This window comes from Trichosurus vulpecula, chromosome 8 (assembly GCF_011100635.1).
Source record: "Trichosurus vulpecula isolate mTriVul1 chromosome 8, mTriVul1.pri, whole genome shotgun sequence".
Classification (NCBI taxonomy): domain Eukaryota; kingdom Metazoa; phylum Chordata; class Mammalia; order Diprotodontia; family Phalangeridae; genus Trichosurus; species Trichosurus vulpecula.
Window position 1 is genome coordinate 193178574 of NC_050580.1, and position 22509 is coordinate 193201082.

The 22509-nt window shown below is 40.3% G+C and overlaps 1 protein-coding gene across 1 annotated transcript; it reads left to right on the forward strand.

The window, feature by feature from the left end:
- Positions 1-309: 309 nt before the first annotated feature.
- Positions 310-19372, forward strand: THBS1 (thrombospondin 1). The gene is made up of 22 exons (XM_036734575.1): positions 310-585; positions 1309-1406; positions 1846-2405; positions 3131-3206; positions 3500-3696; positions 3817-3948; positions 4920-5013; positions 6837-7010; positions 7580-7756; positions 8069-8242; positions 8529-8656; positions 8794-8946; positions 9672-9890; positions 10380-10487; positions 11203-11362; positions 11501-11619; positions 13744-13978; positions 14472-14699; positions 14876-15147; positions 15625-15722; positions 15855-15994; positions 17216-19372. Exons 2-22 carry the CDS (start codon positions 1340-1342, stop codon positions 17221-17223), a joined length of 3519 nt encoding a protein of 1172 aa, XP_036590470.1. The 5' UTR covers positions 310-585; positions 1309-1339; the 3' UTR covers positions 17224-19372.
- The last annotated feature ends 3137 nt before the right edge of the window (positions 19373-22509 follow it).

The following is a 22509-nucleotide window of genomic DNA, read 5'->3' on the forward strand; positions in this document are numbered from 1 at the left end:
TCCAGAGAAGTTAGTGTTGGGTTCCTCCTCCCCAACCACCGCGGGCTTCACTTTCTAGCTGGAAAGTTGTGAGCCGGACCGCCCCCGGCGCGGGAGCCCAGGGAGGAGAAGAGAGGGAAGGAGGAGGGGGGACGGGCCGCGGGGGGGCGGAGGGGGGACGGGGAGGAGTGGGGGCCAACCCAGTCAGACTCTCCCCCTCCCGCTTCCTGCCCGGCCGCCTCCGATTGGCTAGCGGGAGTCCCCAGGAATGTGCGCGACCCTTTAAAGGAGCACGACTCAGCCGCTTCTTCAGCCACTGCACGGGACCAGGGGAAGCTAACTAGCTGAAAGGGACCCTGAGAAGCTCTCCCTGTCCCGACCCCCTCATCTCCTCAGCCGGTCTCACTGGCCAGACTCAGCCCCTGAACGCTTCCTGGCCCTTCCTTTGGACTGCTCAAGGATCTCCTCCAGCCTGAACCTGCTCTTGCTTCCCAGGACTTGGGCGCACCAGCTGCTCTTGGAAGACAACCAAAGGACTGTGCGCTACCCTGGCCCCATCCCCCGTAGCGGAGAATCGCTAGAATCCCTGTTCCTTAATCCACACAGGTAAGATCACAGCCGCCTTCCACCGTTATTGGGACCCCGGGCACCCAAATCTGTATCTTTTGAGGATTTCTCACCAAACTTTGTCGTTTCACCAGTACGCTCCCACCCACCACTTTGGGGGGCGGAGGAAGCCTTAAGAACTCATCCCATTCATCAGAAACTGCCCCCAAGATTATTCAATTCATTCCCCCTTTCCCCATCGTCTTTCTTCCGCGGGTCCCTGAGAGTGCACCCCACACACCTCTGAGAAACTCAAGAGGTAACCTCAGGAAACAATGGGACACAGAAGCCCAGCTTCAAAAGGAAGTCTCAATATTTCGTTGTCCTCCAAAACATACTCAAAAGTGGGGTCTCTTCAGTCGTTTGACAGTCATACAAGAAAATGCTACAGCTTCGCTCTCAAAATGATGTCTCCTCTATGTGTTTCGCTATCTCAGGGATCCATTGTCCCCAAATTTTTCCAGAAAAAGTTCCCAGGGTTTAAGTGTTTCCCCTACAACCCTCAGAACACTTCTATCCCACTCCATAACATTTCTTCTGGACTGGACTGTCTAGAGTTTCTCCGTCAAGTAAGCTTTGGGAGCACAGGGAAATCTGCATATCCCACAACCACAACCCCCACACCAGGGACCTTAGCTATTTCCCCTTCTCTTATGCCCGCTTCCCTCTGGGAGGTCTTCAGAGGTTCGCTGTCCGACACTGACTGTGCTCTCTCTGCTACAGGCTTTGGGTACTAAACACAAACAGCTCCATCATGGGGCTGGCCCGGGGGCTCGTCCTCTTACTGCTGCTGGAAGTGTGTGGCACCAACAGGATCTCAGGTGAGCCTTTGCCACAGGCGGCAGGGGGAGGTAAAGGGGGTGAAACTGGGAGGGGTCGAATTCTAGACCATTTTAGGCAAAGCTCTTGTAGGATTCCTAGGTGCCCTAGGTCTGCCTGGAAAAAATGATTGGAAAGAAAAAATGCAGGTGTTGGCAGGCAAGGATGAGAACTCTGAATATTGAATATCCAGATTAAACATAGCTACACAGCAGAAGTATACTCAACCCCTCTGGAGGTTGAGTGTTGAGTGTTTTCTCTTGAGTGGGAGCCCTGATATTGTGAGATGCTTGTGTACTCTTCTGCCAGGATTTCATCCTGTACCTTTTACTGTTTAATTCACTAAGGCTATTCCTTCAGCAAGGCAACTGAAAGCCTGGCACTCTTAAGTCTAGCACACCCCACTTACCACTCACTGCATGTTCTGCTCCTGTCCCATAGAGTCTGGGAGTGACAACAGTGTGTTCGACCTCTTTGATCTTCCTGGTGCTGCCAACAAGGGCTCTGGGCGCCGTCTGGTGAAAGGTCCTGATCCCTCCAGTCCTGCCTTCCGAATTGAAGATGCCGATCGGATCCCTGCCATGCCAGATGACAAGTTCCAAGACCTGGTGGATGCAATTCGAGCAGAAAAGGGCTTTATCTTCCTGGCCTCCCTGAGGCAGATGAAAAAGACCCGGGGAACCCTGATGACTGTGGAGTATAAGGATCACTCCGGCCATATCTTCAGTCTAGTTTCCAATGGCAAAGCAGGCACTCTGGACCTGAGCATGTCAGTGCAGGGGAAGCAGCAAGTGGTATCAGTGGAAGAAGCTCTGTTGGCCACAGGCCAATGGAAGAGTATCATCCTGTTTGTTCAAGAGGACCGGGCCCAGTTGTATGTAGGCTGTGAAAAGATGGAGAATGCTGAATTGGATGCCCCCATCGAAAGCATCTTCACCAGGGACCTGGCTGGCAGTGCCAGACTCCGTGTGGCTAAGGGAGATGTTAATGATAACTTTCAGGTGAGATTTCTTTTCCTAATCTAATGAGAATTTTCCAGCTGTCTAACACTGCCAAGGGAATTGTTGAGACCACCTGTAGGTTACAGTTGGTAAAGGAGACATTATGACTCCAAATTGCTGACTAGGGAATGTTTTTTTAAAAAATCGTATTCTTATACAGTTGTCTATCTTGTCTGCTCAGTCTCTTGAATTGCTTTAATATTTCTCCCCATTGAGATAATAAGAGGCCTGTTACATATCAGTCTGACATGCATTTTAAAGTGGGACATTCATAAAAACAGAAATAACTTGGCTCCTTTTCCTCCTAATAAAGCAACTCTCTTAAGCTCAGGTACAGTGTTGAGTCAGAAGGAGTGGTTTTATGTGGCTTCTTCCTCCACTGCTCTAACCCTTAACCCTTTGACATATTGGCCCACATCATTACCTGCCTTGCTTCACAGCATCTCCAGCATTCACCATCAGATTTTAATTCCTGAATGCCTAAATGCACTGAATTTTCTGAAAGATCCTAAAGATCTGGCAGCTGTTGAAATGCTGGCAGAGGGCACTGTGGAGATGCTGGGATTTATGTTGACAATTTATTCAGCATGTTAATATCGAAAATTATTTTGTCCATAAGATTATTTAATTTGCAACACTTCTTTGTTGATCTGAACTTCGGGGGTGATAATGAATGAACATTTCTTGCTTGCACTTAGTAATTATCATTCTGCCTCTGCCACCAGGGGGTGCTGCAAAACGTGAGGTTTGTCTTCGGAACCACGCCAGAGGATATCCTAAGGAACAAAGGCTGTTCAAGTTGTAAGTTTGCTACTCTTTTCACTGGGAGACAGGAAGGGAAGAGGGTAAATAAGTTAATAAAAATAGCAACAGCAAAAATCACTTAGGACAGGTGGGACATGTTTGGAATGGGAGCCGTGCATAAACTGCTCATGCTGCATTCCTCTTTTACATCTTAGAAAGATGTAAAAATGGCCATATTCACATTCACCCTCACAAAATAGTATCTTGATAAGTGGGAACTCTAGGGACTGGCATGCATGGCCATTTGGGGATGCCTTGTAATCTCTTGCTTTTCCTTTGTTTCTTGGTAGCCACCAATCAAATTATCACACTTGACAACCCAGTAAATGGTTCCAGCCCTGCCATTAGAACTAACTACATTGGCCACAAGACCAAGGACCTGCAGGCAATCTGTGGCTTCTCCTGTGATGAACTGGCTAACATGTTCCTGGAGCTTAAGGGACTTCGGACCATAGTGACCACATTGCAAGATAGCGTCCGCAAGGTGGTAAGTGACAGCAGTCATTCTGAAGGAGGCACTTCCATGAGCCCCCAATGTATTGGTTCTGAATTGTTGAAAGTATAGCTAGATACTAATAATGTTTGTTTGTTTTTCAATCCCTCTTAGACTGAAGAAAATGAACTACTGTCAAATGTAGTAAAGAAAGCTTGGTCCTACCCTGGATGCACTTACAATGGATTTCAATATAATAATAATGATATGTGGACTATTGATAGCTGCACTGAATGCCATTGCCAGGTAAAGAGACTTTAGCAATTTCCAAATAACTAATGGTATATTTATCAGGCTGAAATCCTGATCCCCAAAGTGGCTTAAAATTTAATTATGGCATCCATAGACGTTTTCTTTAGACACTTTGAAAAACCTCTCTTAATTATACCTTAGGCTGAGTATTTGAGAGTACAAATCTACTGAGACAGCTGGATAATTTGGCCACTTTAGTTTAGAAATCAAAGGCTAAGTGTTGAATGTCAAGTAAATGGAACCGTGTTAGAACATTCCTCTATCTTTTTTTTTAAAGTCCTGATTTGTATTCAGGCATGACACTGTGGTTCTTTTAATAGAGCACTGATTGTTACTCAAATCACTCCAGTTGGCATTCTATCAGGGTAGAGCTGTTTACCTGACTAGCTAAAATGCACTTCCCAGAGTGTGTGTTTCACTTTAGGCCAATTTCAGGCATGTGATGGGTGAATGTTTGGGGTTTTCTGGCTCAGGGATCAAAGTTCTTTCTTAAGTACAGCTCTGTGGATCCCTGAATTTGGGACTCAAATCCACTGCATTCCTATTCTTTTCCTGTCTAATCAATTCTGAGTCATATCTACAGATGACCAAAAAAAAAGTTGCTTATAGATCCTTTATTTTCTTAAAAAGTTTTCACTAAGTTCTGCTTGCAACACAACAGTAGAATATGACTCATGGTGTTTGGTGGTTCCCCTTGGGTAACTTCTGCATGCCATAACACTTCCACCGTTGGCTGACGAGCAATTAAAAGCAAACTCTAGAGAGCTGAGTGACAACTTACTGGGACTGCCTTTACTATTGTGGCAGCTGCAAATCTAGCAAGGAGCCAACTTCTCTTTGGGATCCAGTCCAGTTAAGAGTTTACAGTCCTAACCAAATTCAGCCCAAAACTGTAAATATCATAGCATGTGAATTTCTGGTTGCAATATGCTTAGTAATCCTTTTCTCCCTTTCTCTCTCTGTAGAACTCAGTGACTATGTGCAAAAAAGTATCCTGTCCCCTCATGCCCTGTTCCAATGCCACAATTCCTGATGGAGAATGCTGCCCACGTTGCTGGCGTGAGTTCTTTAAATGGCATAACTCTTCTGCAGTGACTAGGCCAGCCCCACATACATACTAGACACCAGAATGTAGCAGTACAGTCCCTTTCTCAAACATACACATGCACCATGTTTTTCTGTCCAGGGCTCCATTTCGGGATGCCATAGCTGACAACTTTGCTTTCACTGTGATGCAAAAAAACTTACAGAAATTGGAGCCACTGCCCAGACAACAGAGATCAGACAGGCTATTGATTCCAGTTGTCTAAACTTAGGAAAGTGGGGATGAGTAAGAGCATTATCAACTGTAATCAGAGCTTCTTCTGAGTTAGTTTGCCCTCGGTGCCACTGGGTCAGGGAGATACGCCTGCTAAAAGAAGTGATGGGTCTGTGGTGATGATATTAGAATTGAAACTACTCTCATTTGAATAATAATAATGATAACTAACTTTGGATACTTTTAGCACTTTGTATATATAGTTTTATAGAGCACATTGAGGTGTACAAAGTGCTTTACATATATTATCTTATTTGATCGTTATAGCCTGCGAAGTTGGTACTATTATTATCCCCATTTTATGAGCAAACAGGGTCAGTGAGTTTAAGTGACTTACCTAGAGTCATAAAGTCATAAAGTCCCTGCAACATAATTCAAACTCAAGTCTTCCTGACTCTAGGTCCAGCACTCTATGACGCCACCTAGCTTCCTGACTTAAATGTATTATCCATCACAGCCAGGAAACTCTGAGAAGAGCAGAGGTGGAAAATCTGTCTGAATAAATAGCAGCTAGGGATTCATGTCACTCAAAATCAAGAACAAAAACAAACAAGCTGAAACTCCTGTCCCTGACATTTGGGTTTTATTGCTAGTACAAATGAATCACTTTTCAAGGCCATCATCGAATGGAATCGATACAAATCATGCAAATGATTTATCACTCTTTTTACATTTTGCCCAAGAAGAGGAAAATAAATAGGAAAACATTTATTCTTTACGCACAAAAAAAGTTCCTAGCCTCAACTCTGAATGATCAGCCCCATCTTAGGATTCTTTTTTAGTAATATTGGCATGAAAGTGATTATTTGTATATTGGGGTGGTTTTTCTTTTTTTTTCTCATTGCTTACATTAGCTCTTGGTTTAAAGACAGCAGAGTGAAGTGGTGACTGAGCTCCAAACCTGAATTAAGGATTGCCAGGAGTAACTTCCAACTGATAAGACAGAAAAATGAAAACAAGTTCTCTATGTCTAAGGCTCAAGTCAGCTAGGGTTGATTGTAGTCATGGTGCCTGTACAGATGGAAAACAAACATTTTCTTCTTGTGAAAGCTTGTGGAGGGAGAGCCCACAAAGCCAGGGGTGGAAGGATCAACACGTTGATTAACCTCTTGACCCAGTTGGAATCAGAGGCAATAGCAGCCAAACTACTTTCAAGATGATCTATGGGACACACTGCCTGTGACTCCTCTAAACACAAGAAGTGACTCAGACTAGCTGCCCTCTGTGATTCTTGGGACTCAAGGGACTAGAAATTCTCATCCAAACATCTTCAACTGTTGAAATTAAACCCAGCTAAAAAGCTAAGGGGAGAAAGGTGGTGGCAGTGAATCTGAGAACAGAGACTGAGGGAATGCTTGGGAAATCTAGCCAAGGAACACCACTAAAGGATGCCAGTGTGTTACACATGGTGGTCTAATGTACTCCCATAGATGTTAACCAAGGAAATAATATTCAGTTGCTTTCTTTAGGAATGGAGGAAAAGTCTAGGCATCAGGGTTGAAACAGAAATGGCTTTGTTTTGTTTTATATTCATGTTCTCAATGGCCTTCTGTTCCTCTTACAGCCAGCGATTCTGCCGATGATGGCTGGTCTCCATGGTCTGAGTGGACATCCTGTTCAGTGACTTGTGGCAATGGGATTCAGCAGAGAGGTCGTTCTTGTGATAGCCTCAACAACCGATGTGAAGGCTCCTCTGTACAGACGCGTACTTGCCACATTCAAGAGTGTGACAAGAGATGTAAGTATCTTCTTGGCTTGGGAGTGTGGTGAATTGACCTCTACAATCAAGCAGTGTTTACCACGAGCATATGAATGGGGTTATATCACTCAAAGGACTGTTATATGTGTCAGTTCTGTCTTTTGGGATAACACAATCTAAAATAGCATTTGTCCAGTGAGGCTAGGTGACACAGAGGATGGAAAGTTGAACTTGGAATCAGGAAGACCTAAATTCTAATCCTGCCTTGTAGACTTACTAGCATGTGACCTGGACATGGCAGTTCATCCCTCTCCATCTCAGTTTCTTCATTTGTAGAGAGGGCATAACATAGCACCTACGTAACAGGGTTGTTATGAGGATCATAGGAGATAACATGTAAAGAAAGCTTTGAAAACCTTAAAATGCTACATAAATGCTAGTTTATCATCATCATCATCATAATCAGTAGCTAAGATTGATTTCAGCATCAAACATAGAGCTGCTGTCCTATTCTAGGGAGGTTGCTGGTGACACCTGAAAAGGGATCTTTGTCTTTCCACAAGGGCTCCAAAGTGATACTGTCAGTAACAAGCAACAATTTACTTTAGTCAAACAGGACGGAGGCTGGAGCCACTGGTCTCCATGGTCATCTTGCTCTGTGACCTGTGGCAGTGGTGAGATCACCAGGATTCGACTCTGCAACTCTCCTAGCCCCCAGATGAACGGAAAGCCATGTGAAGGAGAAGCAAGAGAAACCAAGGCCTGCCAGAAAGACGCCTGCCCAAGTAAGTGTAATCATTAATGAAAAACAGAGATCTGGACCAAGAGCTGTGACCCAAATGGATTCTGGCATGTTTTGTTGACCATTCAGTGGATGATTGGTCAAAAGATACATCCTTTAAAAAAACAGAAACAAAACCCTACATATTTAGTCTCTTCCTTTTAACTTCAACAGCAGAAAATTGATTATTTGAAATTTAGTTCTGTATCAAACATACCTACCATGTGTTTAAGAGTAGCAAAAATTTCTATCCTAAGAGTATTCTAAGATTTCAAAGGAATTCTCCACAGATTAACCTTGGCTTCTTTTCCTGCAGTCAATGGAGGTTGGGGACCTTGGTCACCATGGGATATCTGTTCTGTCACCTGTGGAGGAGGCCTGCAGAAACGTAGTCGGCTCTGTAATAATCCCAAACCCCAATATGGGGGCAAGGATTGCGTGGGTGATGCTACTGGAAGCCAAATCTGTAACAAGCAGGACTGTCCCATTGGTAAGTGAATCATTGATTACTCTTTTATTGCAAGCCACAAGACAGTTGCACTGAGGGGGTTTCCATTTAATTACACACTTGCAGTCAGCAAATAAGGTAGTTAAAACTCTCCTATTCACAGGGGTCTTCACGTTCTGAAATGCAATTAGACAACATCATCTCTGAACATCATCAACAGGCAGAGAGGCAAAAATGTCTTTCTCTATAATTTTTTGTTGACGTGCTTTCCCAGCAGCTACAGTAATTTTGCTGTAAATCTTACCTCGCTTTTTTCATCTTGGTCCAGATGGATGCCTGTCAAATCCTTGCTTTGCCGGTGCTAAGTGTACCAGTTACCCTGATGGCTCTTGGACATGTGGTGCCTGTCCTCCTGGCTACACTGGAAATGGAATCCAGTGTAAAGATGTTGATGAGGTAAGTAATAGTCCTCAGCAGCAAACATGTCCAGGTTCTAGCCTTCAAACAAGCAATACACTTGTTCATGATTCTCTGTTAAAGATGTAGACATCTTAACATCAAAACCTTTTGTTATTTCTTTTTACTTCGCACAGTGCCAAGAAGTCCCTGATGCCTGCTTCAACCATAACGGAGTGCACAGGTGTGAGAACACTGACCCTGGCTATAACTGCCTGCCCTGTCCGCCACGTTTCACAGGATCTCAGCCTTTTGGACGAGGTGTTGAGCATGCCACTGCTAACAAACAGGTACAGCAACATATATGCCTGGGATAGGGAGAGAAATCCATAGGATCCTAGATTTACAACTAGAAAGGACCTCAGAGCTCATCTAGTCCAGTCTCCTCAATGGGCTTCTCTGGCGCCAAGATCAAGCAATTTGCCCAAGCTCAGTCACAAAGATAGTAGTACATGGCAGGACCTCTGATTCCAAATCCAGAGATCTTCCCGGGATACTGTGTTGCTTCTCTCTTGTGCTCCTTGCTGAAGCAAGTAAAGGGAGAAGTCTTATAATATCAAGCCCTCCCAAAGGAAAAACAAATAAAGATAGACACCTTGTACTTTGGTCACATTAGCTATGGAAACATAATCTGGAGGGGCAGTGATAAATCTTACTGGGGATCTGATAGGCAGGAGCATTGAAGAGCTAAAGGAAAGACTTTACAGTATCTGAAAATGTTGCTAATATAAATGGTGAAATTCATTCATAAGTGAGGATTTAGATTCATACATTCTTAGCCCATCTAGGAGATGAAAGTTTCAAGAAAGACAAATTTTCATTCATTTTTAGAAAGTAATTTTGGATTCTCTTGGGGGTAGGAATGAGAGTGAGAAGGCAGCCAGAATGACTTCATATGAAATGTGTCTCTAACTTTAGGATATAGGAAGAATCTTAATCCATCTTATCTGCTTTTGAGGGGTTCTGAGAAGCAATCTAAAAGTGGCTTCAACTGTGTAATGATTTGTGTTTTCAGGTGTGCAAGCCACGCAATCCCTGCACAGATGGAACCCACGACTGCAATAAGAATGCCAAATGCAATTACTTGGGACATTACAGTGACCCCATGTTCCGCTGTGAATGCAAGCCAGGCTATGCCGGAAATGGCATCATCTGTGGAGAAGACACTGACTTGGATGGCTGGCCCAATGAGGACCTTGTCTGTGTCGCCAATGCAACTTATCATTGCAAAAAAGTGAGTTAGGCCTCTCACCATTCCATTTTGCAAAGAATTTGATGCAGTGACTTTTTGTTTTTTAAGTGTGATAAGGAGCTGTGTGGGGTTCCAACTTTGAACATGAGAATTGTATAAGATCTAATCTATCTAATGAGAGAGATTAAAAATCATTTAAAGTACTGACAACACTAATTGGAAGCCATCCCTTTGAGGGTTACATATCATAATTAATTGTTGTCAGAAGTGGTACAAGACAATACCAACTGGAGAGATTGACTCATCCTTACCACATGCAAAAATTATTGAGCCTGTGGCAACAGTACAAATACCTTTTCTACATCCCCAAGAAGCAGCCTGCCTGCCTGCCTGCACAAGTTGTGTGATTTACAGCATCTTTGATGTGTTCCATTTAGTCTGTTTGGGTACTTAAGCCACAATGTTTAAGAAAGGTGAATAAAGAGAATGGAAATTTGGGTTGTAACAAGAATGTTCTTTCTATTCCTCTAGGATAATTGCCCCAACCTTCCCAACTCTGGCCAAGAAGACTATGATAAAGATGGAATTGGGGATGCCTGTGATAGCGACGATGACAATGATAAAATCCCAGATGACAGGGTAAAAGACTAAACATGTTTCCCATTCCTTCTTTCACTTTTCCCATTTGGCAGCTGCCTGGTAGCCCGGAGCTCCTTAAAATTAAAGACAATTGCAGGGTTATCAGAAATTGTACTATTAGTGTACTATTAAACATTTTTCAGCAAGTGAAACATATTTAAGGGATGAGAGTTAAAGAGTCTGAAAGCCAGATGAGCTTTTAAAATTAAGTTGCCTGCAAATCTTTTTCTCCTGAGCATCTCCAGATGCTCCATCCTCTAGGTTACAGTTGATTAAAAGCTATTTTCACAGTTCTATAAGTCTTCAACCATGTGGTCTCTATTAATGCCATTCCTAAATTATGTAGTAGAGTTATTTTGGGGATGGGGGGGGGGTGAATGATGAGGATGATGATAATGCTGCAAGAATCTTTTCTTCAATCACAGTGATCTGTAATATAAATGGGAATTCATTTCCATACATAATTTCATAGCTTTTATTATTTTGTGCTGTGAATTTTTTTTTATTCTTGGAACTTAGCCAGCCCCTAGTATAGTGCTTAGTACATATAGCAAGGGATTAATGATGCTTGTTACTTTAAGTACTCATTAAGTAACCATGATGTGAACTGTATACAGTTGTATTTTTAAGTATATTACAGTTATCTATCATTGGTGAGTTGAAGTGGTTTTCATTGATAACAACCTAACATTTCTGAATTCTATCTCCTGTTCAGGACAACTGCCCATTCCATTATAACCCAGCCCAGTATGACTATGATAGAGATGATGTTGGTGACCGCTGTGACAACTGTCCCTACAACCACAATCCAGATCAAGCAGACACTGATAACAACGGAGAAGGAGATGCCTGTGCTGCAGACATTGATGGAGATGGTAAGGACTCCTGTTTAACAAGCCTTGCGATGTACTGAGTAATCGTATCTTTGATTATCATCTTCAGTTTTGGCTAGTGATATTCCATTTGAATTGGAGGCCCAAGGTAATCTTACCTTACCTTACTCCTTTCTACAGGTATTCTTAATGAGAGAGACAACTGCCAATATGTATATAATGTTGACCAAAGGGATACTGATATGGATGGTGTTGGTGACCAATGTGACAACTGTCCACTAGAACATAATCCAGATCAGGTAGGTGTCTTTAAAAATGGATCTTCCAATGACCATTTTCTGAGCCTTGAACAATCCCATGAATGCACATATGATAGTTTCTACATCCCCATTATCATAATTCATTAGAGTCTCATAAGCAATTACAAATCTTTGATAAACATTGTACTGAAGATCTGAGTTCATGATGTAGATTCATTAACTTAATTTTCTTCCTGGGACCTAACAATACTGGCATATTTAATTTTCTGTTCATCTTTGTACACAAAAACATGCAAAGTATCCTTTTTGATGAAGCAGGAGGTTTGTGACTTTTGTGGTAACATTAAATATATATACAGAAACAAGACCATTGAGGAAAAGTTATGTCCTGAACTGGGTCTAGAATTTGGCCTTGGGAAGATAGATAAAGTGAAAACAGTAATCAGGCTTGGAGATATCAGTTATTTACTATGAATTTGACATTAAAACAAGTCCTGCTTTACCCAACCTAAGGCATGCTGGGAACAGGTCTTAACCAGAGAAGGTCCCAAATTGAAGAGCATTTCATTTTTTTTTTGTTATAATCATACACTGACTCTTTCCTCAAGGCTGAATGTAAAAGAAAGAAAAAATGCAATGTACATTTCAAAGGATTGTTATTTTTCTCTTATTGGCAGTGGAGAAAATAGCTTCAACAAAAATAAGACGGTTTAATCCTTGCTAGATCAAGGTGAAGGAAAGTCCTGCCCCACCTACCAAATACCTAATACTTTAGCTCTACAGCAGTTAAAGCTTTGTACAATCCTTTAAAGAAGACAAAAACACCAGGATTAATAGCTTCAGGTACATAAGTAGAATGTTTGAATGGTCCTAAGGAAGCTTTAACAATTCAAAGATATTAAGTGTTTTGTACTTTTAAATTTGGGGCTTTGCATAAAATTCAAACTTTTTTAAGGCTCATAAGTGGAGATTCTTCTTTCCCAAGAAAAGCTACAAACCTTCACCAAAGTTACTAAAACTTACTAAATATTATCTTAAGAAGAACCAAGAATCTCTTAAGTTGCCAAATCTATCCTAAAAAATCTCCAAAACATGAGACATAGAAGAAATGTGTAAAAATATCCCAAACAAACTTACAAGTTGAAGAATAGAAATGAGAATATGGTAAACATATCTTTCACACTAGCAAATGTGTCAGTCCTAACAGAGCTAAGATCAGATCAAATAATTATAAATAAAAAGGAAAAAAAGCAAAAAGTTAGCCCTCATCCAACATCTTCTCTGGAGAGCTGGCCCAGAAAATTTTGGGGACACTGATAGCCAAGGAATTCTACCAACTCCTGTGCTTTAAAAAAAAAACGTATTCATGATTGGCATATTCATAGATGCCTGGGGTCTTCTCCCTTTTAACAGCTACATTTGTCAAAGGTTTTATTGGCCTTTTGTCATTCTCAGTATAAAAGCCCACAGAACCTAATTCCTTTGGGTCACTCTATATTGCTCTGGAGTTCTAATTAAAGCTTATTACCAGACTTGCATTTACACGTATTTTCCGTACTTTAAGAACACAGAATGGAGTCTACCATGCCAATTTATTGTCTATCACATATCAGTAAATACATCAATACCAAGCTCAAAGGACAGAGGCAAGATTTAGTATCAGGACTTCATCTGGCTTTTGGAAATGGAAAGAAAAGTTACATATGTATTAAAAATCCCTAAAGTTTAGGTAACTGGATATTAGTCTCGTAGTTCACCTTGGTCTGAAATCCTTTTTTTCTTTTGAAACCTTAAATATCCCTGGAGTCTCAAATCTTCATGTCAGTAATATTTAGGATCAAGAAAAATTATTTTAAAGGGTTAGCTTTAGCATAAGTGAATTGTCTTGGTTGTTGATAGAAAAAGACTAAACACTTTATTCTCTTTTGGAGGGGTCTCTTAAGTAACAGCAATTCAAACACTAAAATTCTCACCTTTGTGTTCAATAGACCATTGACAACAGATTGAAGGTTTTCTGAAGGCGGGAAACATTTCTTATTCACTTTTATATCCCCTTAACAACTAGCATAGTATTTTGCCAATATATTTAGTAAACATTTGTCAAAAGAATGAATGAATGGTATTGACTCTTCTATTTGTCTTCTTCTTCCTTTCCTTTTCCAGTTGGACTCTGACTCTGACCGTATTGGTGATACATGTGACAACAACCAGGATATTGATGAAGATGGCCACCAGAACAATTTGGACAACTGCCCCTACGTGCCCAATGCCAATCAAGCTGATCACGACAAAGATGGCAAAGGGGATGCCTGTGACCATGATGATGACAATGATGGTATCCCTGATGACAGAGACAACTGCAGACTAGTGCCCAATCCTGACCAGAAAGATTCTGATGGTGAGTGACCTAATCTATGATTTTACAGGGGTACTTTTCTGATATGAGTATCCATGTTCAAGGCAAACAAAAACACAACTAAAGTATGTAACAATAACCAAATAGGAAAAATACGATTATCCTGTGAGGGGGCCATTTGTGATATTCCCTGATCCCAGGATTATAAATATAAATAGATAGATAGATAGATAGATAGATAGATAGATAGATAGATATAGATATAGATATCTGCCTTGGAAATATTTTGTCCTTTTTAAAAAATCTTCATATTGTATCTTAAGTAGTATGATAAAATCCTGGTAAATAAGTTTATCTGAGTGAGGGCCAAGAGAGTCTCACTTCTAATGACAATTTGGGTACAGTATTAAACATTTTGCCTCCTTCCTAATTGTCCCGGGAAAATGAATCTATAGAGGAGTAGAGTTTTGATTTCTGAGGGTAGTCATGCTAATGCTTCTGAATTGTCCTTGGATCTTCTCTTTTTTAACTTCAGGTGATGGACGGGGTGATGCCTGCAAAGATGACTTTGACCATGACAATGTGCCAGACGTTGATGATATCTGCCCAGAGAACTATGATATCAGCGAGACTGATTTCCGACGATTCCAGATGATCCCTCTGGATCCCAAGGGGACATCCCAGAATGATCCCAACTGGGTTGTACGTCACCAGGGTAAAGAGCTGGTCCAGACTGTGAACTGTGATCCCGGCCTTGCTATAGGTAAGTATAATTTTCTCGAAACAAGGGCCTAATGAAGAAATTAGATGTAAAACTATATAAAACCTGTTAGTTGGATAAGATTCCTTTAGATCTTAAGGGGGTCCTAGAAACATCTGAGAATTCTAATGGGACCCAGCTGAGGGCTGATGGTCAGCCTGAAATATCTCTTCTTTCAGGCTTTGATGAATTTAATGCTGTGGACTTCAGTGGCACCTTCTTCATCAACACTGAAAGAGATGATGACTATGCTGGCTTTGTGTTTGGCTACCAATCCAGCAGTCGCTTCTATGTCGTGATGTGGAAACAGCTCACCCAGTCCTACTGGGACAGCACCCCCACCATAGCTCAGGGCTATGCAGGCCTTTCTGTCAAAGTGGTCAACTCAACCACAGGGCCAGGGGAGCACCTGAGGAATGCTCTGTGGCACACAGGAAACACGCCTGGGCAGGTAAGCCACAGAAATGTTAGGTAACAGTATAAAGACGCATGGGAAAGATCATGAGCAATGGGGATACTGTTTTTTGAATGACTCTATTAACATGGAAATTTCAGAAGTCAAAATCCCCAGAAGCTTCAATAACTGCTACTCACACTGACTTTGTACCTAACTTTGAGTATAAGTTTGTGCAGGAAGCATATTGTATCTAGGAAGTTCCCCTTCAAGGACCAAAAGAATTTTTGGACATTGGAGAATAGGAATTCTTCCATTCTTCCTCGTCCCCAAAGATGTAGCATCTCTATTCTGTTTGAGTTTATAGCTACATTTTAGATATGCCTGCAGGAATGCACATCAAACTGGGAAGAGTGTGAAAAGTCTCTTCAAAACACTGCTATTTAGTAACTCAGTAACTTTAGGAATTTATTTCTTATGAAGTGTCTTTTTTTAGTGCATTAAACTAAACTTTTCATTATTTTTTTTCTTCAGGTTCGAACCCTGTGGCATGACCCTCGTCATATCGGCTGGAAAGACTTCACTGCCTACAGATGGCGTCTTAGCCACAGACCCAAAACTGGCTTCATCAGGTAACTGTACTGATAAATTTGTCATGGATCACTATTATTCCAAAGTAGTTTGGTGAAGAGAGGAGGGTAGGATTACCCAGATTTAGTTTTCCATTTGAAATGACTTGGGTAACATGATTGCTTTTTTTTAAGGGTTGTGATGTATGAAGGAAAGAAAATCATGGCTGACTCAGGACCCATCTATGACAAGACCTATGCTGGTGGAAGACTAGGATTATTTGTCTTCTCTCAAGAAATGGTGTTCTTCTCTGATCTTAAATATGAATGCAGAGGTAAGGCTAACAGAATCGATTCAAGTATAGTCAAATCTCACTTACTGAAACTGTCTGGAGGAAGGACGATGTGAATCAATGAAAAACTAGAATTACAGACTATTTTTAAAAGAAATAAGAGGCTGCTTAGCTTAGTAGATAGAAAACTGACCTAGAAATAAAGAAACGCAGGCTGGGTTCAAGTCTCATCTCTGTTACAGACTGGTTGTTAGACTTCATCACGTAACCTCTCACTGTCTTGGGCGATTCTCTAAGTCTATGATGTTCACCCAGGAGTTCCCTATACCAGTGACTTCCAAAGCCCAGTGCTTATGCTTATTCTTTAAGAGAAATAATAGGTGTTTAACATCCAAGTAAACAAACTAGTATTAAATAAAGTGCCCCATGAAATTTCCCCTTAGAAATAATAATACTGCGTAATTCAGTATTGACTTCCATCCAGTCCCTTTCCAAATTACCCCAGATTCCCAATGATGAGGGTATAATTAACAAGGTTTTCTAACAATTTAAAATAATCTAAACCTCATCTTTCATAGCATCTTCCCTTACATGCAAAGAGGAAGGATATATGGTCATTTGTATTGGCTAAACTAATCTTTAGACTCACCAAAGACTTTTGTATCTTCTCTTTTGCTCCATCAATATTTGCTAAGTGCTTACTGAGTGCCCAGAATTGTCCTAGAAATTCTGTTTGTGCAAACAATTACTCAAGCCAGTGAGGGGAATCAGAGTGTAAGAGGTTGACTGACCTGGCTCACAAACGAGCTCTGAAGGGTAGTAAGACTTTGGAACAGAATTTAGAAAGGATATTTCTTAAGCTTAGCTGCCAAAGATTACATAGAATGCAGCATAGCTCTAGTTGCTAAACTCCAGTTGCTAAAATTTGTGAAACACAGCACTGTTTAGAGATCATGGGTTCAAATCTCACTCTTATCAGTTAATACTTGTGTGATACTGAGCAAGTCACTCAGCCTCTCTGGGACACTAATTTCTTCATCTGGACAATTATGGAGTTGGAGTAAATAGCCTCTAAGGTCCAGCTCTGGATTTATGATCCCATTTGATCCTATGGTCACTAGCATCATTGGCAACTAATGAATTTAAATGGAAATACATGAATAATCTTGAATTTTGCTTAGATTTTGCTAGACTGTTAACTGAGTGAAGGTGAAATTGAAATGCTGATATGAGCTTACCAGTATTCATTGTTTCTTCCTACAGATTCCTAATCACCAAACTGTTGCTTAATAGACTGAACTTTCAAAATGCTGTGTTGCACCTTCTCAATCAATGGACTTTAGGAACCCCTGGGATCATCCTTTTCCTCCCTCTTGTCTTCCGCTTTACTAAATGTGGATTCTAAAATATGACTTGCCTCAAGAAAATGCAACTTAAAAACAGACTCGGTACTCAGCCTCTATGGAACAAGAAGACATCTTTCAAGGCTATAAAGGATTACTTTTAGTCTACAGTTGAGCAAGAAAAAAAGCATCTGCTTGCTTCAGTTGGAAAGATGTTTGCTATGCTGTTGATTACAGGGTAATTATGCTGCCTCTGCATTTGGCAGCCCCATGAAACAGCATTTTGTAATGAGGACATCTCTGGATGAGCTGTGAATTACACCAAAAGCATTTTCATGAATGTGAGGGACAAAACAACTACGGGATTAGCCAAAAAAAGAAAGAAAGAAACTCCCGTAACTTACCGTCTTTTATAAATGAATAAAGTGGGATGGGAGAACCTTTCTAAGGGTGGGGAAGGAGGCAGGTAGATCCACGTTATATGTCTGGAGAAAGCATGGAGGAACTGTTACCCGTTCGGTAATGAATTTTTAAAAGGTGAATGAAAAAAACTATTACTGGACTTCAGGATACTGTCCAACAGTGTTAACTGGTTAATCCTTACCAATAGACACTTAAATGTAAAGGGAGGAAGGGAAGAATTGGCACACTGGATTCCCGGCCCTCTCCATCGCCATCACCTTTGCCCAAATTGGCAGTCACAATTAACTGGTGGAAGGCAATGCTTCCCTGTCATTGCTTGGTTAAATAAAGATGATCGGTTTTATTCCAGATGTAGCTTTTGCAGATGTAGCAAAAAAAGTAGGAAGACCTACCATCTCAGTGAGCACATGTGTTGTCCTTCAAGGAATAGGCAACTGTGCTTATATTTTATGGTTAGAAAGGCACAAAAATTATTAGCAACCTAAATAGACATTCCTTTTTATCTTTATTTTAATTGATGTCATGGACTTTTATAACTCTCTTGGATTGTAGATTTAAAAAAACCCTTTAAAGTGTAACATATTTATTTTTTACCTCTCCTGGATGACCTATGACTGAAGGACTATTCAAGAAACAAGGAAGAAGCGTAGAGACTATCCATATAATCATTGTTACGAGTCTTCATGACTGTAAGATTGTAAATACAGATTATTTATTAACTCTGTTCTACCTTGAATTTAGGTTTAGTTTTGAAAGTGCTTGGATCAGATAGTTGAGATTTATCAACTACAGAAGAGTAAATGTCCCCTTAGAATGTGGCTCAAGGAGAAGCAGTGAGTGGGGGTGTTCTTTCAGTTAGTGAGTGTGAGTGATTGGTTTTTCTGGTCTTTTTTGTTTTTTGTCTTTGTCTTTGGGCAGTTTGGTTGGCTGTAGATTAGTGGGTTGACTTTCAGATGACTAAGAATGCCAAGAGGCCTTTACATACTGTCTATCCCGATCTCTTGTGTCTATTGCCAGGGAGAGGGAAAACAATTTATACCTGTTACCTTTCATTTTTCCAAAAGAGAAAAAAAATGACAAAGGTGAAACTTATGTACAAATATTACCTCATTTGTTGTGTGACTGAGATAAGAACCTTTGGATCAAGTGGGAAGAGTTTTAATGTCTAACAAACTTTTAAATCTACTGTAGTACTAAGAGCATTCAATGTTGTACATAGTATAAAAAAAGAAACTGCAGAAAAGGTATTCCCTGTAAGAAAATGGCATCAAAATGTTAAATACAATTTCTAATGTTGTTATGTTTTTCTGTCATCCTGTATACTATTGCTTTATTTTTATAAATTATTTTTCTCATTGCCATTGGAATAGATATCTCATATTGTGTAGATACGCTATTTAAATAATTTATCAGGAAATGCTACCTGTAGAGTTAGTGTTTCTATTTTTATAAAATGTTTGCACACTGAATTGAAGATTTTTTTTTGCTTTTTACTCCCTCCCCCCAGGTTTGTACTATTTGCATATATTCTTTTTCTAAGAATGTGTTTTTTTTTGGTACACATTTTTATCCATTTTACAATTTAACGCAGTGTAAGTTGTACAGTTTCTTACATACGAGGAACAATAAATCAATATGGAAATTTATATTTACACTTACTGATTCCCATTTCATTTGTTCTGTATGATCTTCACTTTATGAAACATTCATGGATTCTATATTTAATGAAATACAGTATACACATAGTACTTAACTACAGGCTTTACTAAACAGTGTAAAGGGTCCATCACACACACACATGCATGCATGCATACACACACTCATGTGAGCTTGCACTAAGAACTCCTGCTTTAGAAAGCATGAACAAAAATCCCCTAGTCAGAACCAGATGAAGATAAGAAGTCCAGAGCATTTAGAGCATCCATAGTAAAGCAAATAAGGCACCTAATGAATTGCTCTGCTCCAAATGCTGAGGGGTAACAAGAGCACTACCCAAGTACACGTACGTTAGCAGATCACATATAACCACATAGAATAACGACTGCAACGGTTCAGTTTCATCTCAGCAGTACAGAGCTGAAGAGGAGATACCAGAAGCAATGGTTTGTGGTATGCTGTAAAGAATCTCAGGTGAGGTGTTCTTTAAGAAAACAATTCCTTCAGCTCAACACACTATTCAATCTAAAGACAGAGGTAGATGGAATACGTTCCAGCGGCTCCCTAGCCGAGCGGACAAAATCAATGTGTTATAAGCTTCCAGGAAACAAGAACAGAACATAGAATCTAGGGAAGGATCTCTTTCCCTAGTCATTCCCCACGCTTCTCTCTAAAATGCTGTTAAACTTTGCTTTTGAGATCAGTAGATTTCTTGAAAATACTTTGTTAAAAATTGAGTCATTGTCATTGAGGGGTTAGCTTTTTCATATGACAAGAGTTTATTGTGTATATTTCTGGAATAGATATATTGGTGGGCAATAAACTTCGAGTCCCGTAGGCTTTTATAATGAAGGTGGTACCAGCAATTTTTTATGATCCTATGAAGAGCTATAAATAGAAAAGCTCACCTTTACTACTCCTAATTTCATCACCAAGAATGATTCTCCTTTCCACATCATTGCCTGGGCACCTTATTCTAGGGAAAACAATTGGGCCCAAAGAGAACCTTAACAAAGGAACAAAAGCATTTTCTTTTTTCTCCCTGAGGTTGGAAGACATTTTATTTTTTTAAATAAAGTTTACAGTGAAGTGCAATGCAAAATTACCTTCTCTGGCCCTCCAAAGAATTACACTTGGCTCACTGATGAGGGGGAATGGTCTTAGCACTTTTAAAGGCACTGGAATGTGATGTCTTTAGTGTACAGAATTCTCAGATGATGCTCTATCTTTCAATGATGGTAGATACCTTTTATGCGACTCTAGTCTGGGAGATTTAACCTAGGGTCACACAGCCAGTATGTGTCAGAGGCAGGACCTAAACCTAAGTCTTCCTGGTTCCAAGGCCCACTTTCTAATCTGTTGTGTTACACTGATTCTCATTTTTAATGTGTGATTAATTTTTAAATCCTTTCTGCTTTACCCTTCTTCTCTACAACTCCTGTAACAGAAAGGGTCTCTCTGTACGCAAAATCTCATTTGCAAAACCAAATTTGTTTTAAGGATACACAGGTGTTGTGGCTCCAGTCTGGAAATATTTCTATTTTCTTAAACCTTTAGTTGCATCTGAGATCATTACTGAACACAGATCTCAATCAGGAAAGTCTGGTAGGAAGAAACTTTGGGTGGGAGACAGAAAGGGAAGGAAAATATCAATGAAGCTGAGATACTCTGTGAGGCTAATGAATAATCAGGACACAAACAGGTAACTCTTGCTTTTCTCAGGCCTTCTCTTTAACCCTAATTTATATTAATTTTGCTGATGACAATACAAATGGATGAACAGATGGATGAATGGATAAATGAAAGAATGAAAAAGTATTTAGTAAGTGCTTACTATGTGCCAAGCACAGTGTCCAATGCTATAGATACAAACTCAAAAGAGAAGATAGCCCCTGCTCTCAAGGAGCTCACATTCTAACAGAAGAACAAACATATGACATAGGAAAGTGGTGGCCAGGGAGAGGCACTTTAGACCAGAAAGTTACAGGGATAGTGCATGCTTTAAAAAAAATGTGCCCTGTGACAATTCTGTCATCTGTTAAAATAACACAAAATAGTGTGTCATGATATGTCACACTGAATTTGTTAGGAGGCTCTGAATTCATTGACAGTGACATCCCCTGGCACTGGTATAAAAGACCTCTCAGCATCAGTATAATTACACTGACATGGTAGAGCCTTTACATTAGCATGAGGTGTTTTCATTTTAAACCAATGAACAGCAAACCATGGAAGAAGGGTCTGAATGTGAAATTTGCCTGTCAACAACTTCTTTAAAAAATAGCTACGGAATTTATTAAAATGGAGCCAAGTAAAATTGACACAAGCAATGTCAATTGCTTGACTAATGTTATCCAATATCAGTCTGTGAAAATTTGCCAGCACAAAACAATAATGTTTCATAGATATTACTCAGAATTTCGTTAAAAATGGCACAACAGATTGGTCATTTCCTGAATCAAAAAATGGGATGGGTTCCTACTTTCAAAGCCAATTCAGCCTATATTGTTTTGGCATAAAATATTTTGTTGTGATTCCAAGTTACTGACTTGTCCTTGTAATATCCTCCAAAGTACACCCAGAGGAAAAAGAATTATGAAGACTCTGTAACTGTCTGAAAGATTGTGAATAAAGGTGATAACAGTCAAACTCCTTTTTTTTTTTGGAGGGGGGAAGGCAGGGCAATTGGGGTTAAGTGACTTACCCAAGGTCACACAGCTAGTAAGTGTGTCAAGTGTCTGAGGCCAGATTTGAACTCAGGTCCTCCTGACTGTAGGGCCAGTGTTCTACTCGCTGTGCCACCTAGCTGCCCCCCTCAAACTCCTTTTTAATATAAGTAACTCTGGTGAGGAGGTAGGACATGATAGTCTTACGAAGGCATTGCTCTGTTCTAGAATGAGAAAAACTTATGAAAACTTGTGAAAAAACCACATTGTACATTTTCTCTTTTTTTTCCCATTCCTTTAAACTGTAAAGACCACAGTGTAGGGGTGGTTTCCTAGGGTGTGGAAGAAAAGCAGAACCCCAATAAAAGTCAGCAAAATTGACAAGTGCAATGAGGTTGAAATCCATTTAAAACTAAAATATACAAAACAATGGCCACACTTCAAATTCCAAGAAAGGAAAGGACAGTGA